Raw genomic sequence first — 17,695 nt, forward strand, 5'->3', positions numbered from 1 at the left:
GCGAAAAATTGAACGTTAATCAAATACAGTTTTACAGGTTTTTATATCAAGAAGAATTTTCATTAACATTAAATAATTGCGGTAATTAGGTAGATTGATCGTTTGCGTTTATTTAGTTACTTCCCTATTAGATCTAGAGAATATGGCGGGCAGCTTGGAGTGACGTGAGGGAGGGGTGGAACGCGGGAGTTATCCCCCCAACACCTCTTTTTCCTTTTCATTTCTATTTCCCATCTGTTCGCGTTTTCATGCATTCTCTTCGTTTTTCCCCACCAGAGAACTTGTTAGGCTGTAATTCAGGTTGACGTACAATTAGGGAGACCATTAGGAAATAAAACGACTTGAATTGCAGTCTTTTTTTTGGCGCCTAAAAAACTGACCAAAAAAATGCTCATTTTTTACCTTTTTTCCCATTAAACTTGCTTAAGCTGCGGCGTCCACTTGGAGATTGCACGTGATCCTGGATCGAGCTCTTACGTAATGATCGTCTGTCTGACTCCAGCTGAGTCTCTGTACAAGTTCCCTAGTAGATAATTAATGAGTAGAGACAACTTGGAAGATGACTAGGGATGAGTTACCCTGGGTGCCAGCGTGGCTTCGGCCTACGGCCGAAGCTGTGTCGGCCTTCGGCCGACAAGTCCCGCCGCACGCGAGAAAAACCTCTGGTACCCAGGGTAGGGATGAGTCAACATTCATGCAACCATGCCTTTTCGACGGTCACGGTGTTCTGCACCGCGCCGGTATTGTATATTCGATTTTGGAGTTTGAACGGCTTGGCGTCTAAATTTTCGTACGGTTAGCGCACTGTGACTGAAACATCTAACACGAACTTTCAACCGGTCAAAAATTCATCGGTACCGTGTCAACATAGCCTAAAACGGAAATTATCATATTTGCTGATTGATTTACCTCGCGTGGAGTTCCTCACCCCCAATTTTTATTTTATTTTATCCATATGTCTATGTATATTTCCTTTTTTACGGAGTAAAGTTGTTCGCCCTAAATGTTTTATACAGTACCGTCTGACTTTTGTGCAATACTCGCAAAAGTGTATACACACTCAGGAACTGGGACAAAACTAACGGCTGAGTCGGGGAACACTCTAAAGGCTCATGACTAAGTTCATTCCACCCTTCACCTTGGTATTTGAGTCGGAAATTAAATTACTGCGTTTTTAAAATCATGAGTGATGTTCATGAGTGTTATATTTTGAATTGTATCATTGTATCTTTCCATCTTTTTTATTTTCGTCTTCCCTTAGCCACTCCAAGTTGTTACCTGTAATGAATTCTTTAAACTGAATGAATGGCATGTATTCACACTCGCCTTTGAGTGAGAGAAATCAAGTCCGTGGGATGTTTCACGCGGGGTAATCGTATATCACTCAAAACAAGAGAGACTCTCGGAAGCATTGCGTAACTGGTATTTATATCTATTTGACTCTTTCTAAAATTTTGAATAACAATTACTATTATTATTATTATTTTTACTATTATTATTATTATTATTATTATTATTATTATTAACTATTATTATTATTATGTTCAAGTTTCACAGTACGTGTGCGTGTTTGCTGTACTGAATAGGGAAATTTACTAGGCGGAGTACTGCCAGTCCTCTAAGCTTAGCAGATGACAACTCTTCACAAGATATCTGCGTAGGCCAGAACAGCCGTCTTTTGCAGGATGTAGCTGCGGCACTCGGCTTCAATAGAGAGGTCTTTCAGAGCCTTATCGACGTTGTTCTTAACACATCCCAGCGATCCATCAATGATTGGAATAATTGTTACCCGCTTCTGCCATTATAATTAATAATAATAATAATGATAATGATAGATTTCTGCGGCATTAAAAAACAAAAAATTGGGTAGAGATTTTAAATCTTGTGGTCCGAGTTTAACACGAAGACGTGAGTAACGTGGGGAAATCAAAGATCCTCTACAAGAGATCGTGCTGTAACAATTTTGTCTGAAATTTAGTAGAAATATTTTTGAAGTTTCTAGAATATTCCCCAAACAAGTATCATTACACAAGGTGTCGTCTCACAGACAAGTTTAGTAAACGTTTTTTTACCGAAACTTACGCCAAGGGAAACTCGTACGTGTTACATGATCATTTGACGGATGTATGCGTAATGTCTACCGGATATTGCGGCAACCTCCTGACAACTTGAGTGGTTATTCAATGATTCACGGATGTAAAAAAAACCCAAAAAGAATTTCTGGTAATTCGATGTGACCTTGGAACTCAACCCGCTGTTTGGGCTGGCGGGGGGGAAAGGTGGAGGGCACTCCCCTATTTGAATTAAACGGGAATGTGTTGCTAAACAGGACCACGACTTTTTGGCCTAGAATCCCTTAAAACAGTTTTAAAGTTGGCTATGAGCGGTCTATTTTTGTAGTACCAACAATTTTTCTCCCCACAAAAGCTAACTTGTGTAACTTTTCCAAGTTTCGTGCGTAAACAGTTTCAGAGTGTGAGCCGAAGCGGCACACTTGCTCTACCCAAACTTCCCTATAGTGTTCCCCCGGTCTTAAGTTTACGGATGTGTGGGTGGAAATCGCATTGATACTTCAATTAACTCCTACGTACTTAATTTGCCAGGGTAACACGATCTGCCCAGGGGGATCTCTGCCAGATCTACTGATTTTTCAGCCTACAAAAACGCACTGCGACATCGACTTCTCTCAGTCTTGCGCGCGCGAGTCTTCTCAACCATCACAATGAAGAGCAGTTTGTTAGCTTTGTTGCTCGTTGCTGTTGTGCTGTTTGTTGCAGTAGAGTCCCACAGAAGATTTCGCGGACTTGGTCGTAGACCTCCCAGGCGATGGAATAATGGAAAGCCAATGGGACAGTGGAATGGAAATCGTCGGAGATGGCACGGAGGAAATCAAGGTGGACATTTTCGACCACTGGGATGGAATCATGGAAAACCTATGGGACCGTACAATGGAAATCGCTGGAAATGGCAGCGAAGAAATCAAGGAAGACCTTGCGATCGGCGTAAGTTGATAAACCCAAAAAATATAAACAGTATAATGATGTATTCAGCTTGTACAAGATCAGGACATTTTCGTTGCTCTTTAAATGTTTTTTTGTTCTTAATAAATTTCGAGGATGAACTACTGTCACCCGCTTGGCTCAGAGGGGTGCATTTTTTTGTCCTTTTCACAAGTCAATGACCCTGCGCTCCGTAGGCACTGTTTCCCTTTGCAATTTTGCTGTCACACGAGTGTTTAGAAATTGAAACGAAAACAAAAAAGCAAAAAAACAAGCAAAGACAAAAACAAAAATTGAATTATGCGAATGCAACACTATATGATCGCTTTTAAAATAGACACATTCCACAAAGATCCGTTTTCACCCGGGTGTTTTCCTCGACAGTACTAACTTTGCCTTAAGGCAATAGCAATAGGAACTTTGGACAGATCTCTTGGCCTTTTGTATTTTCGTAGGTGTTTTGCACGTGCGGGGCGGGCGTGCCGGGGCTAGGGAGAACGAAACTGTCTCTCTTTTGTCTTCTAAAGTATTGTACGTGAATAAGCCGAGTGGCGCGTAAAGCAAAAGACAGCTAACACCCTCGTTTCTCTAGTCTTTTGGTCCTGTCGCAACTGCTGCTAGTGGGGCTTTGTTGGCAGTCGCGAGTGGTCATGTTTTGATCCAGATCGCGTGTTTCATTCTAACTGATGTCATACTCCCAGTTGGTTAACCTCGTGATCGCCCGGGCGTGATCGTCAGTAATGACGATGCCATGCCTGCCCTGCATGCTCTGTATCACTTTCTATATTTTAACATGATCAGTTTTTATACTCCTCCTGTTGTTCTACCACAGGTAACCCAGGCTTACAAGAGAGAAATAGTTGTTGCGCATGCGTAACAGAAAAATTGTATGGGGTTTGTTTGGGGATTTCAGCGATCGTTATTAGGGGTCAAAAATAGAAATAAAAATACATCAAAATTTCTTACTTTGTCTCCTTGTTTTGATTATGGTGTGTTCTTAGCATTTTTGGCCGCTTTGGGGCAGTTTCAGCGAATTTTAGTTCTGCCGTTGTTCTCAATGAGCGAACAATTCGCCTAAACTTAATTTTCGATTCAACCCCAGAAAATTTCACCAACATTTGACTTATTAAATGAAACTGAATAAGACTGATGAAGTTTGAAACAGTGCGAATTCACTTTTTTTTTCAGTGAGTGTTTTCGGTTTGTTGTCATCCAGCAGCCTCGCCCTAGGGACGAGGTTGGTCATTCAGAAATTTTGCTACCATGGCAACGTGACGTAACGACTTCTCCTCTCTATTGGCCAGGGGATCAAAGCCAGTCAGAAAGGGCGAATTTTTTTTGAATATAGGATAATTATTTTCATTGTGTTTATGCTTAAGGAAAAACGTTCATACACGAGAGCAGGAGTAACCCTTCTGGGGGCTGGGTGGCTCGTTCTGTGCCTCCTCACTACTTGTGACATCTTCGTTTAAAATGATACAAGACTCGCACGACAAAGACAAATTTCTTATTGTTTGTTCAACTGTATATCCTTACCTAATGTGTTTTTAGTTTCAGAGCGTCCTAGAAATTGTTCTGACTTCTTGGATGGAACCTGCGTTGCTTGTGATGATCAATTTGTGTTGAAAACATTTAACTTTCCTCGATGTAACAAAACCATCTGCGTGCCCTGTTGGCGTCTGAAATGGAGAAATCCTGATCTGTATCGTCAACAGTGTGAACGTAACACCACAGGTAGCCGACGGACCATCTAATTTATGTAGGGAAACTTTAGGGCCAGTTGTTTAAACAGAGTTTAGCCCTTGTCAAATAACAAAACCACGTTCTAAGCCATTTTCAATTTGCCGCAACGCTTCTATCTAAACACCAGTTATCGCGAACAATTTCAATAAAGTATATACCATAGACTGAAAAAGCACTTATTTTCTTAAACTAACCCACTAAGAAAGAGATGTAGAGATTCAATGATTTCTTAAACCGCGGCCTAAGTTAGACTTTGTTTAAACAGTAACTGGCCCTTAGATTCTAAGACGCGCACGGCTAGTATTTTCTCAAGACTAATAAAGGACGCCCAAAACAAAAACCATCACCATCTTGGCGGGAAAACGTGATAGCCGTCGTAATTCTACTTCGGGTTTTCGCCAAAATTTCGAAATGACGAAAACAAGTTTTAAAATGTAAGAAGATATATCATTTTGTACTTGTTAGAGGACTTGGCCTTCTTCAATAAAAATAACCGTGTTAACTTTTCCGGTGAAAAAAAGTTAAATGAAGCTTTGATTGAAGGAGGTCTAAATTTCGTCCTCGTCCTCAAAGGTCTCTAATTTGAACTTTTAGGAGAACGAATCATGATCTTGTCGTCGCTTACGGGCGGTTTAAAACAAACTGTTAAAACAAGTCTCGCCGACCGTAAGGCTGGTATTTTTTACAAGTTGTCTCCAAAGAGAGGTGGTCTTGTGTCAACACAAGTAGCCCAAGCTAACTGTCAACAAATAAACAAAGCATTGGAAATCACATTCTTACCTCACTTAATATGTGAAATTTCCTGACGCTCCCGTTTACGTTTTTGCCTCACTGCAGCACGTTTCAAGTGTCCCCGTGGTTGTGTGAACTGTAGCAGTCATGGAGTGTGTACTGAATGTAAACCAGGACTGAAGCTGTACAGCCCACCAAACAGCAACATTACCAAATGCGTGTCGAGTGAAGCCAAGCAAAACAAGAGTGGTGAGTATAATATTTTGGTCTATCTGACAACTCTGAGGTTAAACTCTATCCAGCCAGTTCTTGATTCTTACAGACGCTGGAAACTTGAATCAAATAAATAGATTTATTTGACTGTCAGGCTGTGTATCTGAACGCTAGTAACGACGTATTTTGCATTACGTTTTGTCAATTAAGAGACTCAAGAGGCAACGTCAACATTTGTTGAAAAAATGAGTTCCAGCCCTCCAGGCCGAAGGAAAAAAAAACTTGATTTCTCATCGAAACAAAAGCAATTTAAAGAGATGTCTTTTCCTGCTATTCATTTTATAGCTTGTGGAAAAATGTGTATGGAATGCTCAGAATCTGGTGTTTGCTTAAAATGCATTGAGCCTCTGGAACTCATTCAGATACCAGTGGTAAAAGGACTTTCGGATCCCGAATACAAACGAACTATTTGCGGAAAACCCGGCTTCTACAAAGGTAGGTCAGCGCTCGATAAAAGTCTTTTTTCCCCCAGCAAAGAAAACACAAGAGTCAGGGGCTGATTGTTCCATATCATGTCTGCCGTTCTGAGTCGACGTGTCTCTGTATGTGTCACTTTTAAACTCCCCACGTGTTAAAACAGGAGGATTTTATATGTACGGCGAAGAAAAATAAAGGGTAGGAATTGTTAGCGTACATATGGGTTGTTATTGTCAATGTGTCGTTACAGTTTTGGCGGATGTCATGATGATATCCGTTTCGTAGTTGTACAGACCAGGGGCGTAGCCAGAATTTTTCTAGAGGTACGCACAATTTGCTTTGACTGTAATCACTGGCTGTATTACGACTGATCTTTTTGCAGGGAAAACTAGAAAAGGAGGAAGAAACCCCGGCGTGTTAGACGTTCCTCAGTAGAAAAAGCTGATTTTCCTTTAATAGTGGAAATACCTGGACCAACTCAAGAGAGTTTTTTATATTGTACTGCATAACACGTTTTTACTATTAAAGCAAAAATTTATACTAGAATTATTTTTTTATTTTGCCTCGCGTCTCGTACTCTCGTAGAGCGTTAGTTACATTGTTTCGTTGAAACACCTTGGCTATATATACGCGAGAAAAACGAATTATAGTGCATTTCCACTGTCGCGTAATTTTGCTTACGTTTGTGCGCAAATAAAGTTTATGAAAGGTCGCGTTTAAACGTGAAAGTCAAAACTCGCTCAACTGTAACGTTTACACGCATAAAATATTCGTGTGTACGCGGCAGTGGTAATCCATCTTAAGATGCGTTTTAACCCTTTAAGCCCCAATATTCACATACAAATTCTCCAAACTGATCTCTATACATTTCCTTAAAGAATGTGTTGAGAGAATTTGATAAAAGATCAAAGCATTTTCTCTTAGGTGATCAATTTATTAATTCTTATAACCTAATCTCTGGACAATCTATGGATATGGTTAGGAGAAAATTGATGTTGGTCATGTGTAAAGTCATGTGTTATCTTTAGAGGCGAGAACTATTTTTGTACCATTTATGCTAGAAGTTCGCATCTTTTTTTCCCCGTATATACAACACTTTTGTGGCACAAAGTACATGAACCACGAACTTTCACATAATATAGAGGGATGTGTTTATCCAAGTAGTTAACGGTATAACGTATTGTCAAGGGGAATTTCAAATCGTTGTAGAATGCGTGAAGCGAAACTTGCAAGAAGTTCGACTCCTACCGCCACGGACTTCAATATTGCGTATATTGGCGTGGGTATCTTCATCTAATGAACAAATCATTTTAATGGATTTGTAATCTTTAGTTTAGTTAAATCCTAGATCGGAATGTGTAACTTTGCATTGTGAAGAATAAAGTCAAGTTAAAATGAAAGTCTGTGGTCCAAGATTTCTTATCCATTGTGTGAATAGCTTCTCTCTAAACTGACAAAGTGATCAATTTTGTGAAAGTTACTCCTTAGGCATGCACGTTAGTAGGTCATGTGACCAGTTTGCATAAAACTTTAAACTATAGAGCCATATAATTGTCAGAAATGGAAAGAGTCGTATGTTTGAGTTGTCCCAAGCCTCTGTTTTAGTTCTAGCATAGGTATCGAAGCCTTTGATACAGAAATATATTTTGTTCTCATGTGAAAGGTTTTAAACATAGCTTCACTTCAAGGTGAGGCTTTTGGGAACTCGGCAAGTACCCAAATTTTGAGACCAATGCCATAATTTCATGATGGTGTAGACTGCAAAACAGTCGTTTTTTTTCCTCAAAATCAGTAAAGAAATCGGTAAAGCGTGTCGTAAGAGTCTTGCGCGCGCGAAGCGTGCGAGCCTCACACGCCCAGACCTTTTGTTTGACTACTCGCGCGTACTTGAAAACGCAAAAATACGGACTGTTTTGCAGTCTATGATGGTGAGATTTTGTACAGTCTTTAACCCTTACCTTGTCTATGACCACAGATGTATGTCTGGTAGTCACTTTGACTTAATATGTCAGTCTGCTTTCGCAGCCTAGTAAGGCCTTACCACCCAGTTAAATTTTCTATGATAAATAAGTCATATATCAGGGTTGGGTCATTTTTAAAACTCTGTTAAGGCAACTGAGGGTAAGAGCAAAACTTGACATCAGATATGAAAGCTTAAAAAGCAAATTCTGTTTCATTCTTTTTATCTACCATTTGATAATTGTATGCTCTAAAACGAATAGAGAAAATTATCTAAGGAAATGCTTTTGAATAAAGGGAAAAGAACCGGGATCAAATTCTAACCCCAGGTAAGTGCTAATGAGACTATGAACAGCTGGGCCTGGCCAGGTGTTTCTGAGAGATAAAGGGGAGAGAGAAAATTTAAATCCCTTTCTTCCCCCTCCCCTCCCTCCCCTCTTCAGCCTTAGAAGCCCCTCTCCCCTAGTCCCTAAGAGGCCTGATACTTAGGTATATCATTTTAAAAATCTCCTGTAAAATAGAGAAACTGCATTCGGCAACCGTAGTCATTTCTACTCCTGAGGTATACTAAAAACGCCTGAAAACGTGCGTGTCACCTTAATGTTAAATACTCTTGCGAAAAATATTTTTCTAAAAGTTTAGAAAAGTTGATCACGTGACCAACTGTTACTGAAGAGCTATCGATACTGCCTCCGATCTCCATACAAAAGCCCACTGGTGAATGATAGTGAGGCTGTTTCACAACGTTAACAGCGTAATTTGAGGTGCGTTCATGTTGTGAACAGGTAAGGATTCATCTTTATCATTGTTCGTGAACGGCGAAAGACCATGGCGAAGAGATCTTCAAGCTCGACCGCCAAGTTTAAAGCGCCTAGTTTTGCTCCAACAATGTTGCTGTTTTGCTTCCTTCGGTCTTCCTGGGTACACCCTGTCAATTCCATAATGAACGATCAAACCATCCACAATACATTAGGAAGCCCTGGAATCGTGATAAGACGCAATTCATAACAGCTTCACGGGATTCTTCTCCTCGTAAAAGTGATCCCTGGCAGTGTCACTTCGAAGAACTCGACTGGGCGTTCGCTCCACTGTTGTTTTGATGTCTTTTAGCGGTTGTCTTGTACACACAATCACAACGAGCCATAAAACAACAAACGAAGCAAACAGGACGAAAGAAACGTCAATAGCAGTGGCCAAATCCAGCGGCATGTTTTGAAATGGTCGTACAAATTGGAGTAGTGTGGTTGGAGCGGTCGCCAAGCGAACGATTATTGCGTGACATCAGTTAATTGAATATTTTTTAAGATATTCAATAAATATAAATAAATATTCTAAATAAATAAATAAATATATGGCAAAAATTAAAAAAAAGAATACTAGAAATAAAAAGTTTTGAGTTATTTTCGAATTTGGGAGATATTTCTGACTATGAGACAAAAAAAGGATGTGTGACCAATTTTTCATTTAGTCCGGCTAACAGCTTGCTTCATGTGTGACGTCTGTACTTTTTTTAATGTCACGCAATGAACAATGCTGCATCATTCTCCGTCGTCGTGCTTGTTACTGTTTGTTTTGTACTTTATTTGGTTTGTGGAATGGACTGTTTGTTCTTTTTCTGGCGTAAATTCCAGACTTAAGCCCGATTTCATCTTAAGCTAACATGGAATAATGGAAAGATGGACGAGCAAGGTCAGCCAAGATTTCTAAGGCGTAAAATTCTGCGCAATTCGTTATTTATTTTCGTTGGTTTCATTCTCATTGTTCTTTGCTTCATCTTCCTGGGAATCGCGGAGACCTATCACAGGACAACTTGGAAAGAATGTAGTCAATGCCATGGAGAGAAGAAAGCAAGGACTTTTCGACTTGTTGCCGCGATTTTTTTCGTATTTGGGTTTACGATTATGACAACATTTTGGTGGCATTTACGTGCGATAAGAAGTGCATTTCTTGTGCAGCAGCATCGTTTGGAATTGGACAGATTGTTAGGAAATCGTGAGCTGCCGATCAGGCGAAGAAGACTGTCACATCGAACCTCATTGGGATTGAGGAATAGCGGTTAATACACTCGCAATTTACAGAGATTCATTTCCGTGGTGTTTAGGGTACTGGTCGTACGTTGATGGCGATTTCGTGACATTTCCCTTTTCTTGTTTGCCAACCAACTTTGCGTACCGCTGCAAATGAAGTGAAGACAGACAACAGATCTAAAGTTCCTTTTATTTCCATAGAGCATCGGTTAGTAGGGTCATGAACCGAAGAAACAAACACGCACCTAAACAGTACTTCGCTGTTGTGGGAAAAGAGAATTCATGAAATGCACTTATCATTGTTGCATAATCAACAACAACAACGCTTTATTGGGCATTTCCACACGTATTACATGGCATTACCTGAGTAAGAAAAGGTAACAATTATTTCACATCATTTCGTCTTAAATAAAGCTTCTTGTCTACTATTCATTATTTGAAAAGTAAAAGCAGAAATAATTAAATCTACATATAAACGGATCATTATTAATAAAAAGGAATAATCAAATTATTTTTAATTATGATCAAAGTTATTTTAAAAAGCAAGGATACCTAACATACATATCTCGGCTTTATAGAGTTTCGCTGTTTTATTTTTTAATTACTTCATTTATTTTCTTTTCTTTAAGACTTATATTTTCTCTTTTTATTTTGCATCAAAGTGCATGCACAACTGAAAGTTTTTGATGATCATAATTTTTAAATCCCGTGTTTTAAAGGCCATGTATTATTAAAACCGGGATTCATCCTAATCATTGAGTGATTTTTAAAAGCCGTTTCCCATATCCCCCACTTTTCGTCCAAAGAAGAAAGAAAAAAAAAGTATCAAATTAATCCAAAAGCGCAACTGATAACGTAAAAATAGACAGAATGGTGGAATAGGAGGAGGAAACACTTTTCACCTACACGATTCCGATCTTGTTGCAAAACGAAAAAGAGGGGGATGAGGAACACACTCTTAATGGGTATGGCCTTACTTTATAACTACTGAAACAACAACAACAAAAGCAACAAGAAATTCTTACTTCATATCCTTGTTTAGGAAACTCATGTTTACAGAAAATGTACTGACATGACTGAGAATTTTAGCGATTCGATTCTCAGTAAATAGGCTTTTATATTTTTGACAATGGACCTCTTTTCTCTTAGATCACAAAAAGCAAACCCTGATGCTTATGAGTAAATCACATTGATTCTTATATTTTCTTCTATGTCACTTTTTCAAATCCAGTTTAAAATTATTGAACCTCGTGATCTCTCGCGCGATTTTTAGTGGATGCGAGTTGGCAGCAGGTCAAGCGCGAAAGGAAATAATCATCTCAAATTTCAATCTCGTTGTCAGACGGCTTCAAATCGAGCACTTTCTTTTTGTCTGCTATTTGCATGCCGTTGCCCTTTGTTTGGGAAAGTGATCATCAGAGAGCAGCCAATTTTCAGGAGAATGAACGGATCGAACCAATGATTTTCCGCTGGATGCTGTCAAATCATCGTTCGTCGATGTGTAGAAATTTCTGATCTGATTTTTTTTTACTGTGATCGGGCACGTCGAAGCCTGACTAACTGCAGCTACGTATATCGAACAATGTTTCTCGACGATCACGAATTGGCCATCTATATTGCTGCTGGTCTAGCAGGATTCCTTATAGTATTGTGGTGTTTGGCCATTTTGTGTAAAGGACCTTGCCGATCGTTCGACGAACCGGTCAAGTCGCCCTTTGAGATGTACATGGACCCTGCTACAAGAAATCAAGCTTTACAGACCAAGTACGAACTCTACCACTATCATCTTATGGTAAGTAGAATTTATCAAGCCCTTGTCCTGTTGAAACAAACCGAACTACGTTCATCCGAAAATTGACGTGTCACTGTTTTCACAAAAATAAATATATTGAATTGACTGCATGACTAAAGCAATGCCCGCCTCATGGTTATTTTTCGTGTAAAGTTCATATGCAAAAGTTATTTCGTGGGAGAGAATGCAAATTTTCCCATTGTGGTGAGGAGCGGTCGATGTGCAGTTTCGACGGAGTAAAAACCTTTTTATAATGAAGAAAAAAGCAGACTACATTTTCAAATTGAACATCGCATCAATAGTAAGCTTATTTAATCTGACCTGCTCCTGGAACCACGGCCTAAAATAAAAAGGTTCAATAACTTATATTTATTCGTATTAAATGCTGCTAATGCTTCCTTCTTTAAAATGTAAATGAGTTGTTTCAAGCTTCCAGCGGCTTCTTCATAGTGTGATTGTCTATGGAAATGTGCTATTAATAGGTTTTTAGGCTTGAGTTGCTTAATCGAGGTAGTATTGCTATTTTGGGGTCACTGTATACATTTGTTATCTATGAAAAATATCAAAGACTTACTTGAAACAATTGATTCATATCTCTCTCTATATAAACTGTTTCACTTTTGTACATGTACAGAAATTATTTATGGCTGTTTGCCTACTGAACATGAAGCACAGCCAGCAATATGTGGGCATGATATTGGTGTAGTTGGCCCATTTTTAAGCAACAGAAACGTTTTCCGTGTTGTCATAGCCTTCTTTAACACGAGACGGGTTGGGAGAATTCGAGACAGTTATTCAAACCCAAGACGAAATGCGCCCAATCCGTCAAGTGTTTATATCAGGCTATGCAAATACAGAAAAAAAGTTTTCTATTGCCTTTATAAATTAACTTTCCTGAGAAAAAATGCAAAACTCATTGCTATGGCACTGATTTCTTATCGGTCACAAAGTCTTGTACATGAGGTAGCAGCAATTCCTAACCCTAAAAGCCAATTGGTTCAATGCCCTAACCATGAAACAATGGGAAATAGCCCATTTTCTCTTGTGACCGCTACCTCCAAGTGCCTGCTATGCAGGCTATGTTATTGTTTTCAGTGGCCAATGAGGAAACACCTTACGGGCAGCTCTTACATTACTGGCACACAAAGTCATGCATGTGTAATCAGTTCTTGTTTTGCAAAAAAGTTGCTTTCCAAAACACGGATTTTCTTGCATAAAGTGTCAGCTTAAGTGAAAAAAAATTGACACAGCATGCTTGTAAAGATTTTCAGCCAGCGAGGGAATGGGTAAATAAAGTAAACTTGTTGAGTTGTCAACTCAAAAACTTTTTCAAATTCGTGCTTGCATGATAGCATGCGAAAAGCAAAACACCTTGACGTCACAACCATGTTTACATACTCTCATGCAAATGTCCTCTCGGCCAATCAGAGCGCACATACTATCTTAGTTATTTTATAAAAGTGAATAATTTATGACATGAATTTCTGTGCTCTGAGTTAAAGTAAGGGTAAGCAGCAACCCCCCCTCCCCCCACCTGCACCTGGTACAGACACCCCCAAATGTAGTAATGTGTGTATGAGCCACTCCAATTTCCATATCTACTACTCTTTAAAAAAAGGTGCAAATTCCAGTCTCTTGTTCTGTCATGTACTATTCATGTTGGCATGCTGGAACTTATTCAGTGGAACCCGTTAATACGGTCACCAGTGGGTCCAAAAAATTTTGCAAGATTATTTGGTTGGCCATATATTTACTGGGGAAGGGTCAAATACACCATACATTGCATTTGCACTTGTTGAACAGCAGTTCTCTTTAATAAATAACTGGAATGTAGGTATTGTGTACAGTAATAAATTGTAAAAACTACTTGAAAGTTTTCTTCAGTACAAAAAGTACTTTTAAAAATCGGCTATTGAATTGTCACAAATGCATTTTAATTGTACTGTAGTCTAAAAACAATACAAGAACAGGTTCAGCTTATCAATGTCAAAGAAAGAGACATGTCATAGGCATTTACATTTCTATATAAAATGTACAAAAGAGTAGCCCTATTAAAGGGGTGAAATTAGCAACAATTCTAATGTTTGGGATTTTAACATGTGGCCATTAATAATCATATTAATGGCTGACTGCATTAACAAGAGTTTTTTTGTATGAAAATGTATGGCTGTTTTGCCGGGCCACCAAAAATGGCCATATTAACAAGTTTACTGTATTACCAAGGTGGCCATAAGGTGGGGTTTCACTGCATATTTACCCAGAGCAGAATTTCATAACCAGGTTACAGCTGCTGCCCAGTGTGTGGGATGAAAACTTTGAGCTAATGTTGATTCATCAAGATGCTTTAATAACATACATTATTTAAATGGCAATTTTTTTTACCCCTCCCCCCCTCACCTGCCTTCACATCCCAATACTTCTTGGAGGGGGGGGGGGGGGGGGGCTTTAGAACTGGTGAAAGTGGAAAATACCATGATCTTCTAAAAACTGCTGTTTTGATGGTCACTACATTATCTTTGGTTCTTTGCATAATCTGCTTGTACAGTATATATATGCTGATGAAAAGAAGCTTACACATTGCACATGCAAATTTTTGTAGAGAACTAAAGATATAGCAAAGGTTGGAGGTTACATGGAGCACCACCCAAATGAGAATTTAAAGAATACTTTGGTATTTTCCACTTTGGCCAACTCTGCAACCCATCACCCCCTTACCTACCTGCCTAGACCATGTTTGGTTTGTTTTTTAAACATTTACATAACGTAGTGAGTTTTAAAGACCTATGCCCCCTCCCCAGCTGTTACATCAGCATTCACAATATAAAAAGCAGTAGAGGGAAATGAAGAACAATGGTGATGAAGGTAGGGGTTTCTTTACTCTGGGGTTAAAGCTGCCTATTCCTGGGGCGGTGCCATTATTCGAGGGAGACGGTCTTTCGAGTAAATATACAGCTATTTCGAGAGAGGTTGTCGGAAAAAGTGCACGCGACAATCCAAAAAGGTATTGTGGGTGGTTTTTCACTGTTCTTCTAAGAAATTTGCAAGAATGGCACTAGAGACCATGAACTTATGTTTGCGATTGCTAAAGGAAAGCAACAAATGTAAGTTCGACAGCTACAGTGTCAGGAACGGCGTATAGATCATATCCCATATCACCTTTCAGGATTGTCGCGTGCACATTTTTTCCGAAAACCTTTCTCGAGATATCTGTATATGGTACCATACAACTCATTGCTAACTGCCATAAATTGTCTTTAGACACCAAAAACACCAGTTGAACGCCATGAAATCAGGGTCCCTGCACAGGTGACGGAAGCAGGTGGACCAACAACAAGCGCATTTGATTTTGGAGCTGTACTGCGCATGCACTCTATGGACAAGGCAAATGCTCAAAATGGACGCCAAGCAAAATATCCGCTCTTAACAAGGGAACAGGGAGACCAGGGAAGTTTGTCATCTGATACGACAGGTGGTGAATCTAGAAATATTTACAAAGTTAATGTGGACATAGAGAGTGACAAAAAAGAAGAAGAAACCAGCGTTCCTCTTATGATGGATAGTAACGTGTGACCATCATCACACATGCACAGAAAAATGAACATAAAAAATTATATGTACAAAAACATGCCCATAGAGAAGAATGAACTATTTAAACGAAAAGGAGATTTTTATTATTGATATTTAGTTAGGAAAAACGAAAGTTAAAAATGAAACGGTTAGGATGAACAGGAGTTTTGGACCATCAACAAACAAACCTGACACAGGAACGAAAAATAAGCTAAGTTGTGCCATGCAGAGTGTAATAAGGTTAGGTCGCTGCTTATAGAAAGAGCTGCTGGATAGTTTTGAGAAACTTTTCGGCTATTAGCTAGATTGACACTCGGAAACGCGTTATCAACGGACCGGAGTTATGGTCGTCGCTTTTATAAGATTTGTGAGTAAAAGGATATAAAATCTGAGTGTTTGCCTACAAATTTAGCTGCTTTGCAAAGGTTTCTAAAGGGTTCATCTACACGCTTAGCACTCTTATTTTCCCTCTTCTAAAGTTGTCCGTGTTAGGAAGTGGCCCGGCCACGAGCAAGGCGCGCGAAAGTTCCCGCTCCAACTGTCGTGCCCTGCCAGCAGGTGTCTAAACTTAAAGTGTGTTTCTTTGGAGGATCCTTGAATTCAAAAAACGAATATTGGGTTTTTCAGGGAAACTATAACAATGCATGAATGTAAAGAATTCACACTCCGAAAGGATTCAGCACAACAGATGCAAATTTGGATTTTTAGGATTTGTGATCCACTGAACCGAAAGAAGTACACAAAGCGGTTTTCCTGTGAAAAAAAAAGGGCTCGGTAGGTCTCGCGGGAGCGGCTTGTTTTTAAAAGATCTTTGGCCCTGTTTATGTAGACATGAGTTATTTTAAGGAAGAGAGTGGTCATACTTCCAGCGGAGTCAACTAATGCGGGCGTCAGCATGAGAAAAATTTGAGTGCTTTGTTCGAGCCAACAGTGTCCGCGCATGTTCAGTCTCTTGTTGACCATTGGGGGAAAGTTGGCCCGGTGTTACAGTAATCCCCATTCCCAAAACCCTAGCGATATGAGGGGCATCCCCTGTAACCTTAACCGTAACCCAAATCACTAAGGTAATACGACAAGAGGATGCCCATATCACTAGGGTTTTGGGAATGTGGATGCCCGAAACGCGGGGATACCCACTATGACACCGGCTAGAAGGATGACCTTACTATCGAAGAGGGCAAACCTGGCTGGGCAAGTAACCCTCCTATCCGAGCCAACCTTTGTTTCTCATGCAGAGTTATGCGGGGAAATGTAGGAAAAGTTAGCTGGCTCAGTCTTGCTAATGTAGGAGAGTCACCCTTTTTTTCCAGGACAGTTTTTCTCCCTAGAAACAGAGCCTAAGGGTTGATTTCCATTGTCGCGTAATTTTTACGTGAGTACGCACATAAATTTTACCCGCGTAAATAAAATAGAGGCAATGTATCGAAGGTCACGCGTAAACGTAAAAGTTGAACCTTGCTCAACTTTTACATTTACGCGTGGCCTTTCGTACATTGCCTCTATTTTATTTAAGAGCGTACTCACGTAAAAATTACGCGACAGTAGAAATCCACCTTAACTTTGGATTATCCCAAAATGAAGCTCGTAAGGTGCGGGATTGCAGAAAAACACCACTCAGGCTACTAACACATCAGCTAGAGAAAATAATCTAGCTCATTCTCTCTTGCACAACAGCACTTTTCCCATATGCTTCGTTATTTTAAACACTGAATTAATTTTGCGCAATCCACACCTCTAAACCGTCAGATAATTTGCGAATCTGCACAAAGGATAATTGTGGTATCAAAAGTTAATAGTGTGTCTACTGATTTTGAAAGCTAAGGAACTCGAAAATAGCTGTCAAATGGCCGGCGGAGGTGCAGTGGTATCTCCAACTTATACCTTTGACTTGTGTTGAATAAACTTGCTGAGTGAGAAAAAAAATGTGTTTTTTTCTGAGTTCACCTGATTTTGTCTCCCTTAAGTATTTGACATTAGAGAGCTTATGCCACCATGAAACCGACGGTAGCGGGAACGTCGAGAAACGAATAGGTTTACGAAGCAAAACGACAACTCTGCACCTTCATCACACTTTTTAGGCATATTTCAGGGGCACCCAACGTCAATTTTCGGAATATATCTGTTCGGAAGACGATTTGAGATCTAGAATTTTCGGAACATTTGTTGTAAAATTTCTTGCTTGCCTG

The 17,695-nt window shown here is 39.6% G+C and overlaps 2 protein-coding genes across 3 annotated transcripts; both read left to right on the forward strand.

Moving 5' to 3' along the window:
• Positions 1-2,648: 2,648 nt before the first annotated feature.
• On the forward strand, positions 2,649-7,564 carry LOC140935395 (uncharacterized). 2 transcript variants are annotated; one of them, XM_073384945.1, is made up of 5 exons: positions 2,660-3,002; positions 4,551-4,733; positions 5,580-5,723; positions 6,033-6,182; positions 6,547-7,564. In XM_073384945.1, exons 1-5 carry the CDS (start codon positions 2,723-2,725, stop codon positions 6,597-6,599), a joined length of 810 nt encoding a protein of 269 aa, XP_073241046.1. In that variant the 5' UTR covers positions 2,660-2,722; the 3' UTR covers positions 6,600-7,564. The 2 variants fall into 2 exon arrangements, with proteins under 2 accessions (XP_073241047.1, XP_073241046.1); XM_073384946.1 differs by lacking the exon at positions 4,551-4,733 and having other exon boundaries at positions 2,649-3,002.
• A 3,856-nt stretch (positions 7,565-11,420) lies between these two features.
• On the forward strand, positions 11,421-15,901 carry LOC140935398 (uncharacterized). The gene is made up of 2 exons (XM_073384948.1): positions 11,421-11,942; positions 15,201-15,901. Exons 1-2 carry the CDS (start codon positions 11,733-11,735, stop codon positions 15,510-15,512), a joined length of 522 nt encoding a protein of 173 aa, XP_073241049.1. The 5' UTR covers positions 11,421-11,732; the 3' UTR covers positions 15,513-15,901.
• The last annotated feature ends 1,794 nt before the right edge of the window (positions 15,902-17,695 follow it).

This window comes from Porites lutea, chromosome 4, assembly GCF_958299795.1.
Source record: "Porites lutea chromosome 4, jaPorLute2.1, whole genome shotgun sequence".
Classification (NCBI taxonomy): Eukaryota; Metazoa; Cnidaria; class Anthozoa; order Scleractinia; family Poritidae; genus Porites; species Porites lutea.